Below are 16,724 nucleotides of genomic sequence, written 5' to 3' on the forward strand. Positions count from 1 at the left end.
AGCATCTCCCAACTTTCTCTTTTGCCAGGGGTAGGAACTGAGTCACAGCTGTGTGAATAATCCACGTCGTGCAGGCTTAGACTGCAGTTGCCCAGAGAGACTGATGAAGCTACACCCCCATTCTCTCCTGCCTAGGACAGGGATGGAGGTGGAGGTGTGGGTAGCCATCCATGCAGTACAAGTCTAAGATGACTGCAGTTGCCCTGGTAGACTTCGATTATTCAGTCTGTGCTAGCTAAATGTACCTGCAGTTATCTGGATAGGCTGGTGATGGGCCTGCCTGCCCTCTCCCTGCTATAGGTGGGGCTGAAGCCTAGGCCAGGGCTGCAGGCCAATCTGGGCAAAAGAAACTGGTCTCTACCATCACTGTGATTTTCAGTCAGCCGGGCTTCCCCTCGTGCTGGAGATGGAGTCAAAATGGTGGCTACCTGCCTCTTTCTGACTTAGGTTCAAACATTAGCTGTTCTTAGAGTTATACTTTAGCCAGCCAGATTTACTAATCAGTAGCTGAAGTTGATGGCCAATCATCTCTTCCTCCCCTGTTTTTGAGAAATGTAGTTTCCAACTCCAGCCTCAGAATTAGTTCCTGAGGTGCCCTGCGCTGCCAGGTAGGATAATCACTGGCCTCTGCCGCATGGCCTGTATTTTCCTGGAGAGGCTGGTGCAGGTTCCTGCAGCTTCCTCCCTGCCAGAAGTGGGGCTGGGGCTTATGCTAGAGCTGCATTCTGATCTGGATGGAAAGAAGCTGGTCCCTACCAGCATCATGATTTTCAGTCCACCTTGCTTCCCCTCATACCAGGCATGGAGTTAAGATGGTGGCTACCTGCCTCTTTCTGATTTGGACTGGTTCAAACTTTAGCTGTTCTTAGGATTATATGTTAGCCCGCTGAATTTAATAATCAGTAGTTGAAGTTGGTGCCTAAGCATCTCTTTTTCCTCCATTTTTGGGAAGTGGAGCTTCCAATTCCAGCCATGGAATAGCTCCTGAGGCGGCTTGTGCCTCCATGGAGGATGGGCATCAGCCTCCAGGGCGTGGAATGCTCTACTTATCAATCTTCTCCAGATGGGAAGTCTCCTGATTCCATTCTTTCACGGATGTTGCAGGATGCTCTTCTGGTCTCCTGGAGCCCCCAAACAGGTGCTTTAGATAGCTTTGGGTGCTTACTAATTGCCCCTGTACCACAAACTGAGTCTGGGAGCTCATTACTCTGCTGCTTTCTTGCTGGTTGTCCTGGACTCATTTCTTAAGCGAGTAGTTGAACTAAAGGCATATTACTAAACTTCTCAGTCACAGAACTAATAGGTTTTGGAACTAGATTTGAACGTAAGCCTACCTTTGTGTTATATATATAGTGAAAAATCTGTAAATAGAATGCTCAGTCTTCAAGGTATGCCTTTTTGAATACAGTACTTTGCAGGTGTGTATTTTTTTCTATTAATATTAACCACTGTGATACAAAAGTATCACAGAAAATGTCAAGTTTAAAAGGACAAACTAAAAACCCATTTTGGTGCATTTCTTAAATCCTCTGCCCCCCTTTTACTTTTAAAACAAAATTGAGAGTTTTTTAGTCTTTTTGTATTCAGATGACAGTATATCTATCATGAGTATTTAGTGTGTTAATCTTTGAAAATATGGTTTAAAATTGCTGGGCAGTATTCTATTGCCACAGAATGTCCCATAATTTATTTACCCGAATATAATTTATGGATATTTAAGTTAATTACAGCATTAGATGCACAATTGTGATGAATGTCCTTCTATATAAGCTTTTGTATGCATCTCTAATTAGTTCTTTAAAGTTTTTTTATTTTTTTTAATTTTTAATGGCTTAAAATGTATACACACTTTTAAGGCTTTTCATACATTTTGCCAAATTGTCCTTAAAAGATAAACCATTTTTAAGTTGTCATCAGTAGTTTAAGCACTTATTTCATTGTGAACACCCTGGTCTGGGGTATTTTTCCTTCACATAGATATCTGTCTCTGTTCTTTTATAGTCTCCTTTATAATCTCTGTTGTAATCATAACTTGTTATTGACCAAAATATAACCTGGCTAATATTGGCACCATCTACTTGTTAAATCTTCTGAGAGCAAAAATTGTGTAGTCTGTCTTTAGACTTAAATATTATCTCCTAGGAAATTGAAGGTTATAATGTATTAATTTCAGAAGCACAAATTTGGTGGTGGGCAGTGCAAATTATTTTTTGTCACCAATAAATAACGTTATTCTAAATTTAAATTTTAGCTTTAACACATGTAATTGACTTAGTTAAATATAACTTTTCAAATACATTTTTATAATTTAAAATGTATTTTGCTGGTAATGTCCCTTCAGAGAGAAACTTATAGAAATCAATGCAAAGAGTTTTAACAGTTGACTCTTGGTATTAAATCTTTTTTTATATGCCTCAGTAACCATTGGATATTCCATAGAAAGGGTTCTATACTTTTACTTGTTTTAAAGTCATGTTCCATTGAATTTGGTAAAAGAGACAAAGTGAAATAATTTAGTGAAGGGTTCGTTTAACATCAGTACCCTTTTCTATTTTATTGGTAACATCCTTGTTTTTGGTGTTGCTGTCATTGAAAACTGTTTTTTACTGTAATTGGTAGAATGTTTATGCATTAAAGCTATTTCACAAAGATTTATTCATTTTATATTAAGTCTAAAGTTTCAGTGAAGGTGTGTATGTGTTTCTGTGTGTGTATTAATCAGTAACTTCCTTCTGTTGCTTCTATAGTCCTTCAGTAGTAAAGGAAGTAAAAACGAGCTGTTGGTCTGATGGCTTTACGTGTGTTTATTTGTTAAATAGAACTAATAATCAATATATCATGGATGTGAATGCATGTATTAATAAAATGATTTCTTAGGAAGTTAATTCAATAAGAATCAACTGGGCAAGCCTTGGAAACACAGATTTGCCAGATATCAGAGCTTGAATTTATTTATTTATTTTTTATTTATTTCTCTCCCCTTGCCCCCACAGTTATCTGCTCTCTGTGTTCATTCGCTCTGTGTTCTTCTGTGACCGCTTCTATCCTTATCGGCGGCACCGGCAATCCATGTTTCTTTTTGTTGCATCATCTTGTGTCAGCTCTCCGTGTGTGCAGCACCATTCCTGGGCAGGCTGCACTTTTCATGCTGGGCAGCTCTCCTTACAAGGTGCACTCCTTGCTTGTGTGGCTCCCCTACGCAGGGAACACCCCTGCGTGGCAGGGCACTCCTTGTGCACATCAGCAGTGCTCATGGGCCAGCTCCACACGGGTCAAGGAGGCCTGGGGTTTGAACCGCGGACCTCCCATATGGTAGGCGGACGCCCTATCCATTGGGCCAAGTCCGCTTCCCCAAGATTGCCTTTTTGACATTGTCTTTTAAGTTCTTCGTTAAAAGCATATAAATAAAAAAGTAGAGGGCCTCGGCTCCAGCGCGCGGGCGCGCCGGGGAAGGGAAGGAGTCGGGGAAGGGAAGGAGTCGGGAGCGGTGGGGATGGAGAGGGGCAAGGCGAAGAGAGAGAAAACTGGGGAGAGAGGGAAGGAGGAGAAAAGGAAGGAGTCGGGGAAGGAGAGAACTAAGGAAAAGGAGAAAGATAAAAGTAAGGGGAACGAACAAGGTAAGGAAGCAAATAAGAAAGAGCAAGCGAAGGAGAAGGAGAAAGAGAAGGAACAATTTAGGAGAAAAGAAGAAAAAGAGACTAAGAGCGCCTTGACGAGGACCCCGCTCGAGCCACCGGAGAAAAATAAGCAGATCCTAGTGCTGGGTCTGGATGGAGCAGGAAAAACCAGCGTCCTTCACTCCCTAGCTTCCAACAGAGTCCAGCACAGTGCGGCACCCACCCAGGGATTCAATGCAGTGTGCATCAGTGCTGAAGGCAGCCAGATGGACTTCCTGGAGATTGGTGGCAGTGAACCTTTCCGTTCCTATTGGGAAACGTACCTGTCCAAGGGATTACTGTTGATCTTTGTGGTGGATTCAGCAGATCACAACCGATTACCTGAAGCCAAAAAATACCTCCATCAACTAATCGGAGCAAACCCAGTCCTTCCTCTGGTTGTATTTGCAAACAAACAGGACCTTGATTCAGCCTATCATATCACAGATATCCACGAGGCTCTGGCATTGTCTGAGGTGGGAAATGACAGGAAGATGTTCTTGTTTGGAACCCAAGTGACTGAGAACGGCTCAGAGATTCCCTCCATCATGCAAGATGCCAAAAACCTGATTGCACACCTGGCGGAGGATGTAAAGTGACCAGGCAGCCCACGCAGCTCACATGCAGCTGACATTGTCATCACAGAGTGTTGAGTTGCAGGCTTGAAGCCAAAGGTTTCCACTTTCAATAAAAAATAAGCTACTTCCTATTTTCTCAATGTATACCGTAATACAAAGATAATATTACTTTTAATTTATTAGGATTGTCTCTTTGTTTAATTTTGGACTTTAAAAATATTTGTAAAACAATATATTTGGGAAGAGTTAGATTTTTAATTAACTGAATTAAAATGAATATTTACAAGTGTTGGGGATTGAATCATGTCCCCCGCAAAAGGCATGTTCAGGTCCCAAACCCTGGTCCTGTGGGTATGAACCCATTTGTAAATAGGACCTCTGAAGATGTTATTAGTTAAGGTGCACCCAAACTGAATGAGGGTGGGTCTTATTAATCCAGTTTGGCTGAAGTCCTTATAAACAAAGGCAGTTTTTCATGGAAGGAGAAGCCACAGGATGCCACAGAGGCTGGAAGTCAACAGAACCTGGAAGAGAAAGAAGACGCCTCCATATGCATTGCCGTGAGAATGGAAAGCCAAGGAACCCCAACAACTGCTGACCAGTCAGAAGATACAGAACCCCAGGAGGAAGCAAGCCTTCTATTCTCTGAAGACCTGAGCCAATAAATTCCTATTGTTAAATCAACCCATTGTATGGTATTTGTTTTAGCAGCTAGGAAACTAAAATAGCAAGCATTCATCTTATTTGTGATTTTTAAATGACAGAAAATTTGTATTAAAATATTTCAGTAAACTTTCTCTTTTCAAGTGAAAAAAAAAAAAAAAAAGTAAATAAACTTTGTTAAGGTCGTGTCCACCTGTATCGAGTGTCAGTTTCAGTGTATTTTGTCCTTCACATTGGAATTTGTTGCTATCCATGCATGAATATAAATAATACCTTTGTATGATCAGCAGTCCCTTTATTTAGGTAAATTGTTCTGTGGGTCAGTCCTACATGAGACTTTGTAAATATTTTTATAAGCTGTATTTGTTGCATTCCTCCTTTTGATATCCATATGATCCTGAATATTTTTTAGAGTCCTTCCAGCTGTCCTTTTCACTTAGGGTTAAGCTTGGTGCCATTTTTCATATTTTGTGTATTAGAACACATCTTTATTTACTCTATATGTAGTTGTAAATAAATATACAACTACATCCAAATAGAACTAATCCAAATAGAAGATACTGGTAGAATAAAATTTCTAGAAAACTTTTCAAGTTATTATTTATGCTGACCTCACAATTTTTAATCTCAGACCTCTACCAAAACGCTCTCTTTTGCAAATGTTTAGTGATTGCCTACAATGAAGAAGCCACATTGATAGGTTCGTTGGAACATAAAAATGAATCTTTTTCTAAGACGTATAAGTGAGGGATGTAATACATTTAAAACTTGTACAGTGAAAAAAATAGTGAAATGTCAGTAAACTGCATTCATGTTCATTTTTCAAGAGCTTTATGTTATTTATCAGTCTTTCAGAAGACCACTGCTTCTGATTCCCACAAATTTGGGAGGGATTCTTATGTTAATAAAGCAATAGGAAGATATCACCTCCCTGGGGAAGAACGGGATTTAGTCCCCAAAGCTTATAGGTGGTGCTCAGTAAAAGAGTTTGAAGAGTAAATGAATGAACGAGGCAAGGAATGGAGATACCATTGCATCTGAACACTGCAATAGAAATAGGCAGATTTTCAAGAGGGGTCATATATTAATAGATAATTATTCATTGGTGTGCAGTATTCTAAAGATTTTGTGATAAACCAAAATATGTCTAAATTAAATTAAAGCTTAGTTCACCTTAATGAATAGTCTGTGGTTTTGGTTTGTTTTTGTTTTGTTTTCTTAGACTGGTCTTCAAGATTCAACTCTCATTGTAAGGAACTTATTCTTTTCATTTAACATTTACTTATTTATTTACTTATATCCTTATTTATTTATTTATTTTGCTTTTACAAAGGGTATTTATTTGGGGTAGAAGCTTACAGTTAGCAGGCCATAAAGCGTAAGTTATTTCCCTCACCAAAGTCTAGTTCCACATGTTGGAGCAACATGGCTGCCAATGTCTTTGAGGGTTCAGGCTTCTTGGGTTCCTCTGGGCTTAGCTTCTCTGTTTTCTCCACATGGTCAGCCTTAGACTATGAGCCTCCCAGACTTTGCCTCTCTCCACAAGGTCAGCTCTAGACTATCAGGTGAAAGGCTCTGTCTCTCTCCCTGGGATTTTTGCTATGTCTAAGGAGCCGTCTTTATTCCTCTGTGTTCTTCTCCTGGCTCAGGTCCTCTCTTCCCAGGGCTTGCTTCTATTTCTTCCATGTGGTTATTTCCTGAGCTGCTTAAGTCCAGCTTAAGACTTCAGCATCAAAGTCCAACATCAAAAACCCCAATATCAAAAACCCTCTAACATTTATTGAATACTTAATACATGCTAAATTTGAGGGGACCACAGTAGATAATATTGTGACAAGGCATTGTACAGAGCATAATAGGACACCAATGAGGGAGTTTTAACTTCTACAGACTTGAGGGTTGGTGGACTGGGCTAGGGATGGTATAGGTATTCAGTACCATAGGTTTTTAAGATGAGGCAGAAGGGAAAAAATATTTCATTCTTTTACATTGTTTTAAGGTTACCTTAAAGCTACTATTGGTTGCACGAAAGGATGTCGTGAATTGGGTAGGGGTAGGATGGTCCACAAGAGAGGGAATCCATTTTGATGGTTTCTGGGAACTAAGTTCAAATATATATAATTTTATCACTCACATTTATCAGGTTATAGTATAGAGAGTGAGTTTAGCACTTTAAAAAATCATTGCTGTAGAGTAACAAAAAGTAAATGCTGTTTTCAGTATAAAATATTCCTTGATAAGGAGCATCTTCATAAAGTTTGATATTTGACACAGTCATTAAATATTTAAATATTTTTTTATGCTGCCTTTGGCATGTAGGACCTATCCAAGAAAAAAAAGTGATAGCTTTAAATATAATTTTGCTTTACTTTTTATATGAAAAAAGTGATGGAATAGTCACTTCAGCTGTTTTAAGTTTCAAATTTAATTAAGAATAAATTTTATTTTAAAACATACTTCTTTATTGTACTGATTGCTATTTCTTTGCTGGATTATAACAAGCATTCTTTTTTAATGTAATAATTTAAAGAACAAGACTTATTTTTAAATTTATCTAGGAGTAATATTATAAGAAAATTCTCATTTAAAAAGTGGTAAGTAATCTTAGGTGTAGGTAAATACAGTATGTTCTTTAAAAGTCTGTACAATGTGGTATGTATATCTGTGATACAACAGAAAAATTAATAGCGTCTGTGGTTAGTGTCCAAATGAAATTTATGTAAAGTTTCTATGCCTCAAAGTTTTAAAAAATGCTCTCAATGGGTTATGTGAACTACTGCTTTATTAGTATTGCTTATTCTTGGGTAATGGATTTCTCTATGAGTATTTGAAGTCTAGTATGTTTATCTATACTAACAATAGTAGATTCTTTTATAGTTAACAAACTGCTATTTCGCTGTTAATGGTGGTTTTACATGTTGTGGAAATGAATTTCCTTATCATTTTACTTAATTTGATCAAATTGAAAATCTTAACTATATTTTAAAACTTTCTGCCACAGCGTTTTACCAACGAGGATCATTTGGCTGTCCATAAACATAAACATGAGATGACACTGAAATTTGGTCCAGCACGTAATGACAGTGTCATTGTGGCTGGTTAGTATATGCTTTTATTAATAGCTTATATACATATTTCACCTGGAATGTGCACAATTTTTGTGTATTTTCTGTAAGTAATATAGTCTGGTGATATTCCAGTTACTTCATTTACAGTAAATGTTGGCAACATGTATTTTACCCATTACATTTCCATGTTTCCTTCTGACCATTCATTTCACTTTTTGTATAGTTTGCAAATATAGATTTCAAAGTCAGTTTTGGGAAAGTTAATTAGAACCTGGAGCATCCATTCTATCTCCAAACTTTACTTTTAACTGATACTGAACTAATGTTGTATTTAGTCACTGTTTCTTTTAGCTCTCTTGCACCTGGTTTACAATGCTGTGTGAAGATAGAAAATTGGCAAGCCCCTCCTGTTGGGGAAAGAGCAATTAGCAGACTTGTTCCTTAAGATTTTGTTTATATTTCTTTCTAGACTAAATATTAGTAGTAGTAAAATATTCTCAGTGAAATGACCTGAATTCAGTTAGTGCATTTTTGTCTAGTAACCCTTGAACATACAGTATAACCTAAGCAGATGATTGTCTTTCACAATATGTGAAAAGAGAAACTTAATCTGTGTAACAGTTTATTGATTGTCCTTCCATGCTGTATTAGCTGCCCTTTTTTGGTATTTAAATATACTTACACACACACACCTATGTATATATTAACACATACTTATGTATAATTTTACTGCATTTATATAGTTTATAATCATGATAAGAAAAAGCTTTATATAAAACTTTATATAAATTTCAGACCTCTGTGTCCTAACCACAGATTCACAAATCATAAAAATTCTTTTCTCTTAAAAGCTTAGGTTATTCTCTTATTACCTAGCATAACCTTAGTTTTATATTATTTATAAATCTGAAAGTATACTTGAATACTGAATACTATTAATACTTTTAAATTATTACCCAAAATAGAGATCAAATTGTCATATGCAATGCTTTGGAGGGTTAATGAGGCAAATATTAGGTGACTCTTTTTGTAATGAAATTTTTGTAATGAAAATATGAAGGCAGCAAAAAAGTTGAAAATGTTTCTAAAACAATTTAGGAAAAATATAGAGGAACTTTAAGCATATCTTCAATTCTATAAGTAAAATGAAGCTGGACAGTTTTGGGTATGTGTTTCTTTAGAATATTACACAGCACATAGTAAGAGCTAGAATTTAAAAACAGAAAAAGAAGGCAAACAACAGCAACAACCTATAAGGTTCACTCTCTAGGCTTGAAAATCTCTGCTTCTTTGAAACCTGTTGCCTTAGGTAGAACCTTTTCTCCCCCTTGATTACTTTTAACTCAAAAATGTTATGAGATTGGTTTCTAGAAATTGCTTTCCTATTTGATTACATTTAACACAGTAGAAAAATAGAAAACATTCAGGCACAGAACTTGACCTTGTTTTTTCCCTAACATGTTTAGGTGAGTAGTTTAGCATTACTGTATAAATATAATGCTTGATATGTGTAGTATGTATTTTATGGTTAATAGCCCTAAGCAATCTGCATGTGTGCCTACCTACATTGACTTTTCTCAAGCTTCATAAATAGTTCAGGAATCACTGGTAAAAGTGATTTATGCTTTTATTTTTAAAATTTCTTTTCCTCCCTTTAACCCAAATTAAGAGTCTTCTAATGAGGTTCAAATCTTTTGGGTATGAACAGAAGAATCTAATTATATTCAATTTACTAATTCAGTCATGATAGACTTAAGCTGATACGTATACATTAGTCCTTTACTATAATATGATTTTGGATGTCTTTTGGGAGTAGGAATTATGTTACAGGCTAATACATAATATGGTGACAAAATAGAGTCTCTTTAGTAATTCTGATGATGCTAATAGTGTCTGAGACAGTCCTGCATAATGTTAACATGGGTTGTTTCAGTATGAAATATATTTTTATATATAAGCATTTCAGTAGGAAATGCCCATTCTTGGGGACACAAGAGTTAACAAGTATGTGAATTTTGATTTCACAAAAGATTTTGTGAGTATATTTTCTTAAACCAGGAATCATCCTGTCATTTAGCTTAGGCTAGAACCCTGATTTAACCTGTAAAATAGATGCCCTAAAACATATAAAAATGTGAATAGCATTTGAATGTGCTACCAGTTTTGATCAATATGAATAAACAACCTTGAAAATAATAATACTAAATGGGAAAAATTAATAAATTTGCTATTTTTCATTCAACATGGGCATTAACTGGCATTTGGTCTGTGTATGTATGTGTACACATGTACACAGAGTTTATGTATTCATGCGCTTAGCATGAATACATAACAATATAGTTAAAATATTTCAAGTTGTGAGAAAGTAGAGATGATTTTTCTTCTGCTACCTAGAAATTAGGCTAGAACATTCCATGTGTATGTGACTCTTACATTTGAAAACTAGCTTCAATAGATAACTGCCTACTAACCATTCTGATTAAGCTTGTCATCACAATAGATTATAAACAACTAGTGGAAGGGTAGGTTAAAGAGAATATACATGCTCTTATCCTCCTTTTCCCCAAATTACATGTATTTTAAGTAATTATAATTTTAAATAGTGTAAATTGAAAAGAAAAAAAATTTATCACTGTTAGATAATGATAATAGTTGATCTTTGAATGAGGATGCTTATGCCGCTTTAGTCAGAGAGATGGAATGGAACTAAGGTGCAAGAAGGATTTCTTTCAAACTTTTGTAGTTCATAAAGTTGGAGCAGATTTCTTGAACTGCAACAAAAAACTTAACCAAATTTTGTTTGCTTTAAAGGAAGAGATTTAACAACTGACTGAACCAGTCCCGCTAATTTGTTAGTTTACTAGTTATAATTTAGAGTCCTTTATGATATTAAATCTGTGTAATTACTTCTTGACATTTATTTCAGATCAGACTCCAACTCCAACAAGATTCTTGAAAAACTGCGAAGAAGTGGGTTTGTTTAATGAGTTGGCAAGTCCATTTGAGAATGAATTCAAGAAAGCCTCTGAAGACGACATTAAAAAAGTATGTTGTTAATCATAAAATTAAAAAGAAAGAGAATACTTCTGACAGAACAGTAGCAACTGTTTATATTTCCTGCTTTCTTAGTTAGATATATCCATTGGTTGTTTTTGAACTCCTTACATTTTCTTTAATATTTTCATTTTAGATGCCTCTAGATTTATCCCCTCTCGCAACACCCATTATAAGAAGCAAAATCGAGGAGCCCTCTGTTGTAGAAACAACTCACCAGGATAGTCCTTTACCTCATCCAGAGTCTACTACCAGTGATGAAAAGGTTAGAAATTTCAATTTATGGTAGAAATACAAACTAAGAGGGAAAAATTGGTACCCCCAGTAAAGTTTAGTGTTTAGTCTACATAAAATGTTAATTTAATAAATTGTAATAAACATAATTGATCATCAACTTGTAATAGTATTATATGTGAAATTAACCTGTGAATACTCCCATAAATTTCAGGGAAAGAAGACTCTACCTTTATAGATAAATAGGTTTTTATTACACACAGGAAGATTACAGGGGAGAACAGCAGTCATTTTACGTAACTCTTATTTTAAAAAGGATATATAGGGAAGCAGATGTGGCTCAACTGATTGAGCATCTGCCTACCATATAGGAGGTCCAGAATTCGAACACAGGGCCTCCTGGCCCATGTAGTGAGCTGGCCCACGTTCAGTGCTGCTGCGCGCAAGGAGTGCCATGCTACGCAGGGGTGTCCCCCACGTAGGGGTTCCCTACATGCAAGGAGTGCATACGAAAAAAGTGTAGCCCACCCAGGAGTGGCCCCGCATACACAGAGAGCTGATTCAGCAAGATGATGCAACAGGGAAATGGACCAGTGGTTAGGGCGTCCGTCTACCACATGGGAATTCTGCGGTTCAAACCCCAGGCCTCCTTGACCTGTGTGGAGCTGGCCCATGTGCAGTGCTGATGCATGCAAGGAGTGCCCTGCCACGCAGGGGTGTCCCCCGCGTAGGGGAGCCCCATGAGCAAGGAGTGCGCCCGTAAGGAGAGCTGCCCAGCACGAAAGAAAGTGCAGCCTGCCCAGGAATGGCACCACGCACACATCCCGTGCCGCTGACGACAACAGAAGCGGACAGAGAAACAAGATGCAGCAAATAGACACAGAGAACAGACAACTGGGGGAGGGGGGGGAATTAAATAAATAAATCTTTAAAAAAAAAAAAAAAGATGCAACAAAAAAAGACACAAATTCTCAGTTCCACTGAGAATGCAAGTGGACAGAAGAACACACAGCAAACGGAGTGGGGGGAGGGGGAGAGAAATAAATAAAATAAATCTTGAAAAAAAAAAAAGGATATATAAAAATTTTTTAAATCTTACATCTGATGTATTTTGCCCAGCCCACCGTATTATTATTATTATACCATTTATACATGAACTTCCGTGAACAATAAGTGTATAGAAAAATTGTGAACTTAAAAAGCAAATATGCATAATGTCATAACAGGGGTCCTATACATCAACCCATTACCAACACCTTGCATTGTTTTGAGACATGTTACAAATTATGAAAGACTATTGTCAAAATCTTAGTACTAACTATAGTCCTTATCTTATGTTTGGTGTATTTTCCCTTCAACCCACCCTGTTATTATTTTTTAAATATATTTTTATGACAGAAATTGTAAACTTAAAAAACCATCATGCACATTTTTAGAATTCCCATACATCACCCCTCTGTCCCCACACTACACCATGGTGGAACATTTGTTATATGTTTTGGGATAATATCATCAGACTATTACCAGGTCCATAGTGTACATTTCGCATACTTTTTCCATACTCCCCCATTAACACAGTACATCTTTGGCATAGATGCATGAATATTACAATTTTGTTTTTAACCACAGTCCATATGTCACTCCTGTTGAATTTTCTCAAGCTTCTCCACATTGCCACAACCCTCAGTAGTAATATACATCTACTGTAGTTCACAAAGGACACTCTTGCATCTGTACCATCAACCACAATTCTCATCAACCTCTGGGTTTACTTTGTTATTCAGTCCCTAGATAATTCTCTAGCTTTCTTTCAGTTGGCATTTACATACCTACCCTACTCTTTGCAGTCATATTCTTATTTATAAACCAGGTGTTACTCACTATAATGTGTTATCATCAACTCTACATTTCCACACATTTACAGTAAAGGTAATTAAAACTTCTACATACATTAAACATCAGTAGTCTATCTCAGTCTTCCTCTTATCTCCTTTAAGAATCCACCACCTACCTACAGGTCTTGAAGATATTTTCCTACATTTTCTTCTAGAAGCTTTATGGTTCTTGCTTTTATATTTAGGTTTTTGATCCATTTTGAATTAATCTTTCTATAAGGTATAAAGTAGGGGTTCTCTTTCCTTCTTTTGGCTATGGATATCCAGTTCTCTCAGTACCATTTGTTGAGTGGACTGTTCTGCCCGAGCTGGGTGGGGTTGACAGGCTTGTCTAAAATCACTTGACTATGGGTGTAAGGGTCTGTTTCTGAACCAGCAGTTTGGTTTCATTAGTCTATGTGTTTGTCTTTATGCTAGTACCATGTTGTTTTTACCACTGTAGCTAGGTAATAGGATTTCAAGTCCGGAAGTAAGAGTACTCCAACTTCCCTTTTCCTTTTTAAGATGTTTCTGGCTATTTGGGATCCCTTACCCTTCCAAATAATTTTTTTTTTTTAGTTTATCTTCCCTTCATCCCCTGTTGTCTGCTCTCTGTGTCCATTCACTGTGTGTTCTTCTGTGTCCGCTGGCATTCTTGTCAGCGGCACTGGGAATCAACGTCTCTTTTTGTTACATCATCTTGCTGCATCAGCTCTCTGTGTGTGGCACCACTCCTGGGCAGGCTGTGCTTTTCTCACATGGGGCAGCTCTCCTTGCGGGGCGCGCTCCTTGCACGTGGGGCTCCCCTACAGGGGGATATCCCTGTGTAGCATGGCACTCCTTGCGCACATCAGCACTGTACATGGGCCAGCTCACCACACGGGTCAGGAGGCCCTGGGTTTGAACCCTGGACCTCCTGTATGGTAGGCGGACATTCTATCAGTTGAGCCAAATCCGCTTTCCGCAAATTTGATAATCAAGTTTTCCACTTTTTTTTGTTTTTCTTTTTTTTTTTTCCAAATGCTCGTGGAATTTTTTTTCAGGATTGGCTTGAATTTGTATATCAATTTGGGTAGAATTGACATCTTAATAATTTAGTCTTCCAATCTGTGAGCATGAAATATTCTTCCAATATTTAGATCTTTTTTGATTTCTTTTAACATTAAGTTGTAGTTTTCTGAATATAAGTGCTGTATATCCTTAGTTAAGTTTATTCCTAAATATCTATTTTTTTAGTCACTATTGTAGATGGATTTTTTTCCCTGACTTCCTCCTCAGTTGCGTATTACTAGTGTCTTACCTATTTTGTCTGATAAAGGTATAGCTACTCTGGCCTTTATTTTTATTTATTTATTTATTTATTTTTTGGTTACTGCACATGTAGAATATCTTTTTCCAGCCTTTCACTTTCGGTCTATTGATATCTTTGGGTCTAAGGTGAGTGTCTTGCAGACAGCATATAGGTGGTACATTTTTTTAATTCATTCTACCAGTCCCTGTTTTTTGATAGGAAAGTTTAATCCAATAACATCCAGTGTTATTACTATAAAGACAGTTCTTATTCATGCATTTTGACCTTTGGTTTTATCTGTCGTATTTTATTTTCACCACTTTTTAAAGACTTTTAGTTACTTTTACTGATATAATCTTCATTTCTAGACTGTTTTCCAAACCTTTCTCTCCTGTCTTGTCTTTCAGACTGTAGAATATCCTTTATTATTTCCTGAAAAGCTTGTCTCTGGGTTACAAACTCTCTTAGTTTCTGTATATCTGTGGCTATTCTAAACTCTCCCTCATATTTGAAAGATAATCTTGCTGTTCTATGTCTTTCAATAGGGTTGGGTAAGTTTCTACAATTATTTCTTCAGTATTCCTTCTGCCCCCTTTCACTTCTCTTCTCCTGCTGGGACACCTATGACATGTATGTTTGCACATCTCTTGCTGTCGTTTAGTTCCCTGAGACCTTGTTTAATTTTTTCTGTTCTTCATCTTTTCTTTTGTATGTTCCCTTTTGGAGGCCATTTCTTCAAGCTTACCAATCCTTTCTTCTGCCTCCTCAAATCTACTAAATGATTCCAGTGTATTTTTTATTTCATTTATTGCATCTTTCATTCCAGTAAGATCTGCTGTTTTTCTATATATGCTTTCAAATTATTCTTTTTGCTCATTCAATGTCAATGTCTTCTTAGTTAATCTCTTTAGCCATCTCATTGAGTTTACTAAGGAGATTTGCTTAAACGTCTATGACTGGTTTTCTTGTCCTGTTCATTTAACTGGGCCATGTCTTCCTGTTTCTTGGTGTGGATTGTAATTTTTTGTTGGTCTCTTGACATATGGCTTAATAGGTCTATTTATTCTGGGTGCTGTTTCTCTCTTTAGTTTAGGGCTTTCTTGCCCTTTCCTCTTTCTTGTTGTGTAGTAGGAGCTAAGGATGTAGTCGGTGCTATAAGCTCCGGAGGCTCAAGCTGCCCTCATTACCCCAGGGATCGATGAAGCTTCTCCCAACTTTCTCCTTTGCTAGGATTAGGGACTGAGCCACAGCCATGTGTAATAATCCAAGTCGTGCAGGCCTAGACTGCAGTTGCCCAGAGAGACTGACAAAGCATCACACCCCTTTCTCCCCTGCTGGGGCAGGGATGGAGCTGTAGGTGTGGGCAGCAGTCTATACTGTATTGATAAAAAATGACTGCATTTGCCCTGGTCTTCTGACTATTCAGTCTGTGCCTGCTAAATGTGCCTGCAGTTACCCAGAGAGGCTGGTGCAGGACTCCCATCTTCCTTTCTGCTAGACGTGGGGCTGAAACCTAGGCTAGGGCTACAGTCCGATCTGGGTGAAAGAAGCTGGTCCCTGCCATCAGTGATTTTTCAGTTAGCCTGGCTTCCCCTCATGCTGGAGGTAGAGTCAAAATGGTGGCTATTAGCCTCTTTCTGACTTGGACAGGTTCAAACTTTAGCTATTCTTAGGGTTATACTTTAGGCAACTGAATTTACTAATCAGTAACAAGTTGTTGGCCAACTATCTCTTCCTCCCCTGTTTTTGGGAAATGGGAGCTTCCATCTCCAGCCACAGACTAGCTCCTGAGGTGTCTTACACCATCAGAGTAGGATGATCACCAGCCTCTGAGTCTTGGCCTGTATTTTCCTGGAGAGGATGGTGCAGGTCCCCCCAGCTTCTTCTCTGCCAAGGGTGGGGCTAGGGCTTATGTAGAGCGGCAGTCTGATCTGATGTAAAGAATCCAGTCCCTACTAGCACTGTGATTTTCATTTTGCCCCACTTCCCCTCATGCCAGGGGCAGAGTTAAAATCAGGCCTGCTGGCTTCCTTCTGATCTGGACAGGTTCAAATTCTATCTGTTTCCAGGATTACACCCTAGCCCACTGTATCAGTCAGCCAAAAGGGTGCTGATGCAAAATACCAAAAATCAGTTGGTTTTTATAAAGGGTATTTGTTTGGGGTAGGGGCTTACAGACACCAGGTCATAAAGCTTCCCTCACCAAAGCCTAGTTCCATGTATTGGAGCAAGATGGCTGCTGACATCTGTAAGGGTTCAGGTTTCCTGGTTTCCTCCCTTCCTCAGCCTTTTTTTTACTGGGCTCA

The 16,724-nt window shown here is 37.8% G+C and overlaps 2 protein-coding genes across 47 annotated transcripts in view; both read left to right on the forward strand.

Moving 5' to 3' along the window:
- ATF2 (activating transcription factor 2) overlaps positions 1-16,724 on the forward strand; it is a 132,983-nt gene that overhangs the window by 52,482 nt on the left and 63,777 nt on the right. For 29 of the 46 annotated variants that reach the window (XM_071216251.1, XM_071216258.1, XM_071216247.1 and 26 more), the window contains 3 exons: positions 7,899-7,995; positions 10,892-11,010; positions 11,156-11,284. In XM_071216251.1, the coding sequence (XP_071072352.1) occupies positions 7,899-7,995; positions 10,892-11,010; positions 11,156-11,284 (345 nt within the window). The remainder of the gene's footprint in view (positions 1-7,898; positions 7,996-10,891; positions 11,011-11,155; positions 11,285-16,724) is intronic. The other 17 variants (XM_071216277.1, XM_071216267.1, XM_071216264.1 and 14 more) reach the window with 1 other exon arrangement.
- LOC101445975 (ADP-ribosylation factor-like protein 9) lies at positions 3,293-4,368 on the forward strand. The gene has a single exon (XM_012521125.3). The coding sequence runs from the start codon at positions 3,494-3,496 to the stop codon at positions 4,253-4,255; it is 762 nt and encodes a 253-aa protein (XP_012376579.2). The 5' UTR covers positions 3,293-3,493; the 3' UTR covers positions 4,256-4,368.

Source organism: Dasypus novemcinctus, chromosome 7 (assembly GCF_030445035.2).
Source record: "Dasypus novemcinctus isolate mDasNov1 chromosome 7, mDasNov1.1.hap2, whole genome shotgun sequence".
NCBI lineage: Eukaryota > Metazoa > Chordata > Mammalia > Cingulata > Dasypodidae > Dasypus > Dasypus novemcinctus.

Coding starts and splice junctions, on each gene's coding strand:
- LOC101445975 (XM_012521125.3), top strand. CDS start 3,494: ATGGAGAGGGGCAAGGCGAAGAGAGAGAAAACTGGGGAGAGAGGGAAG.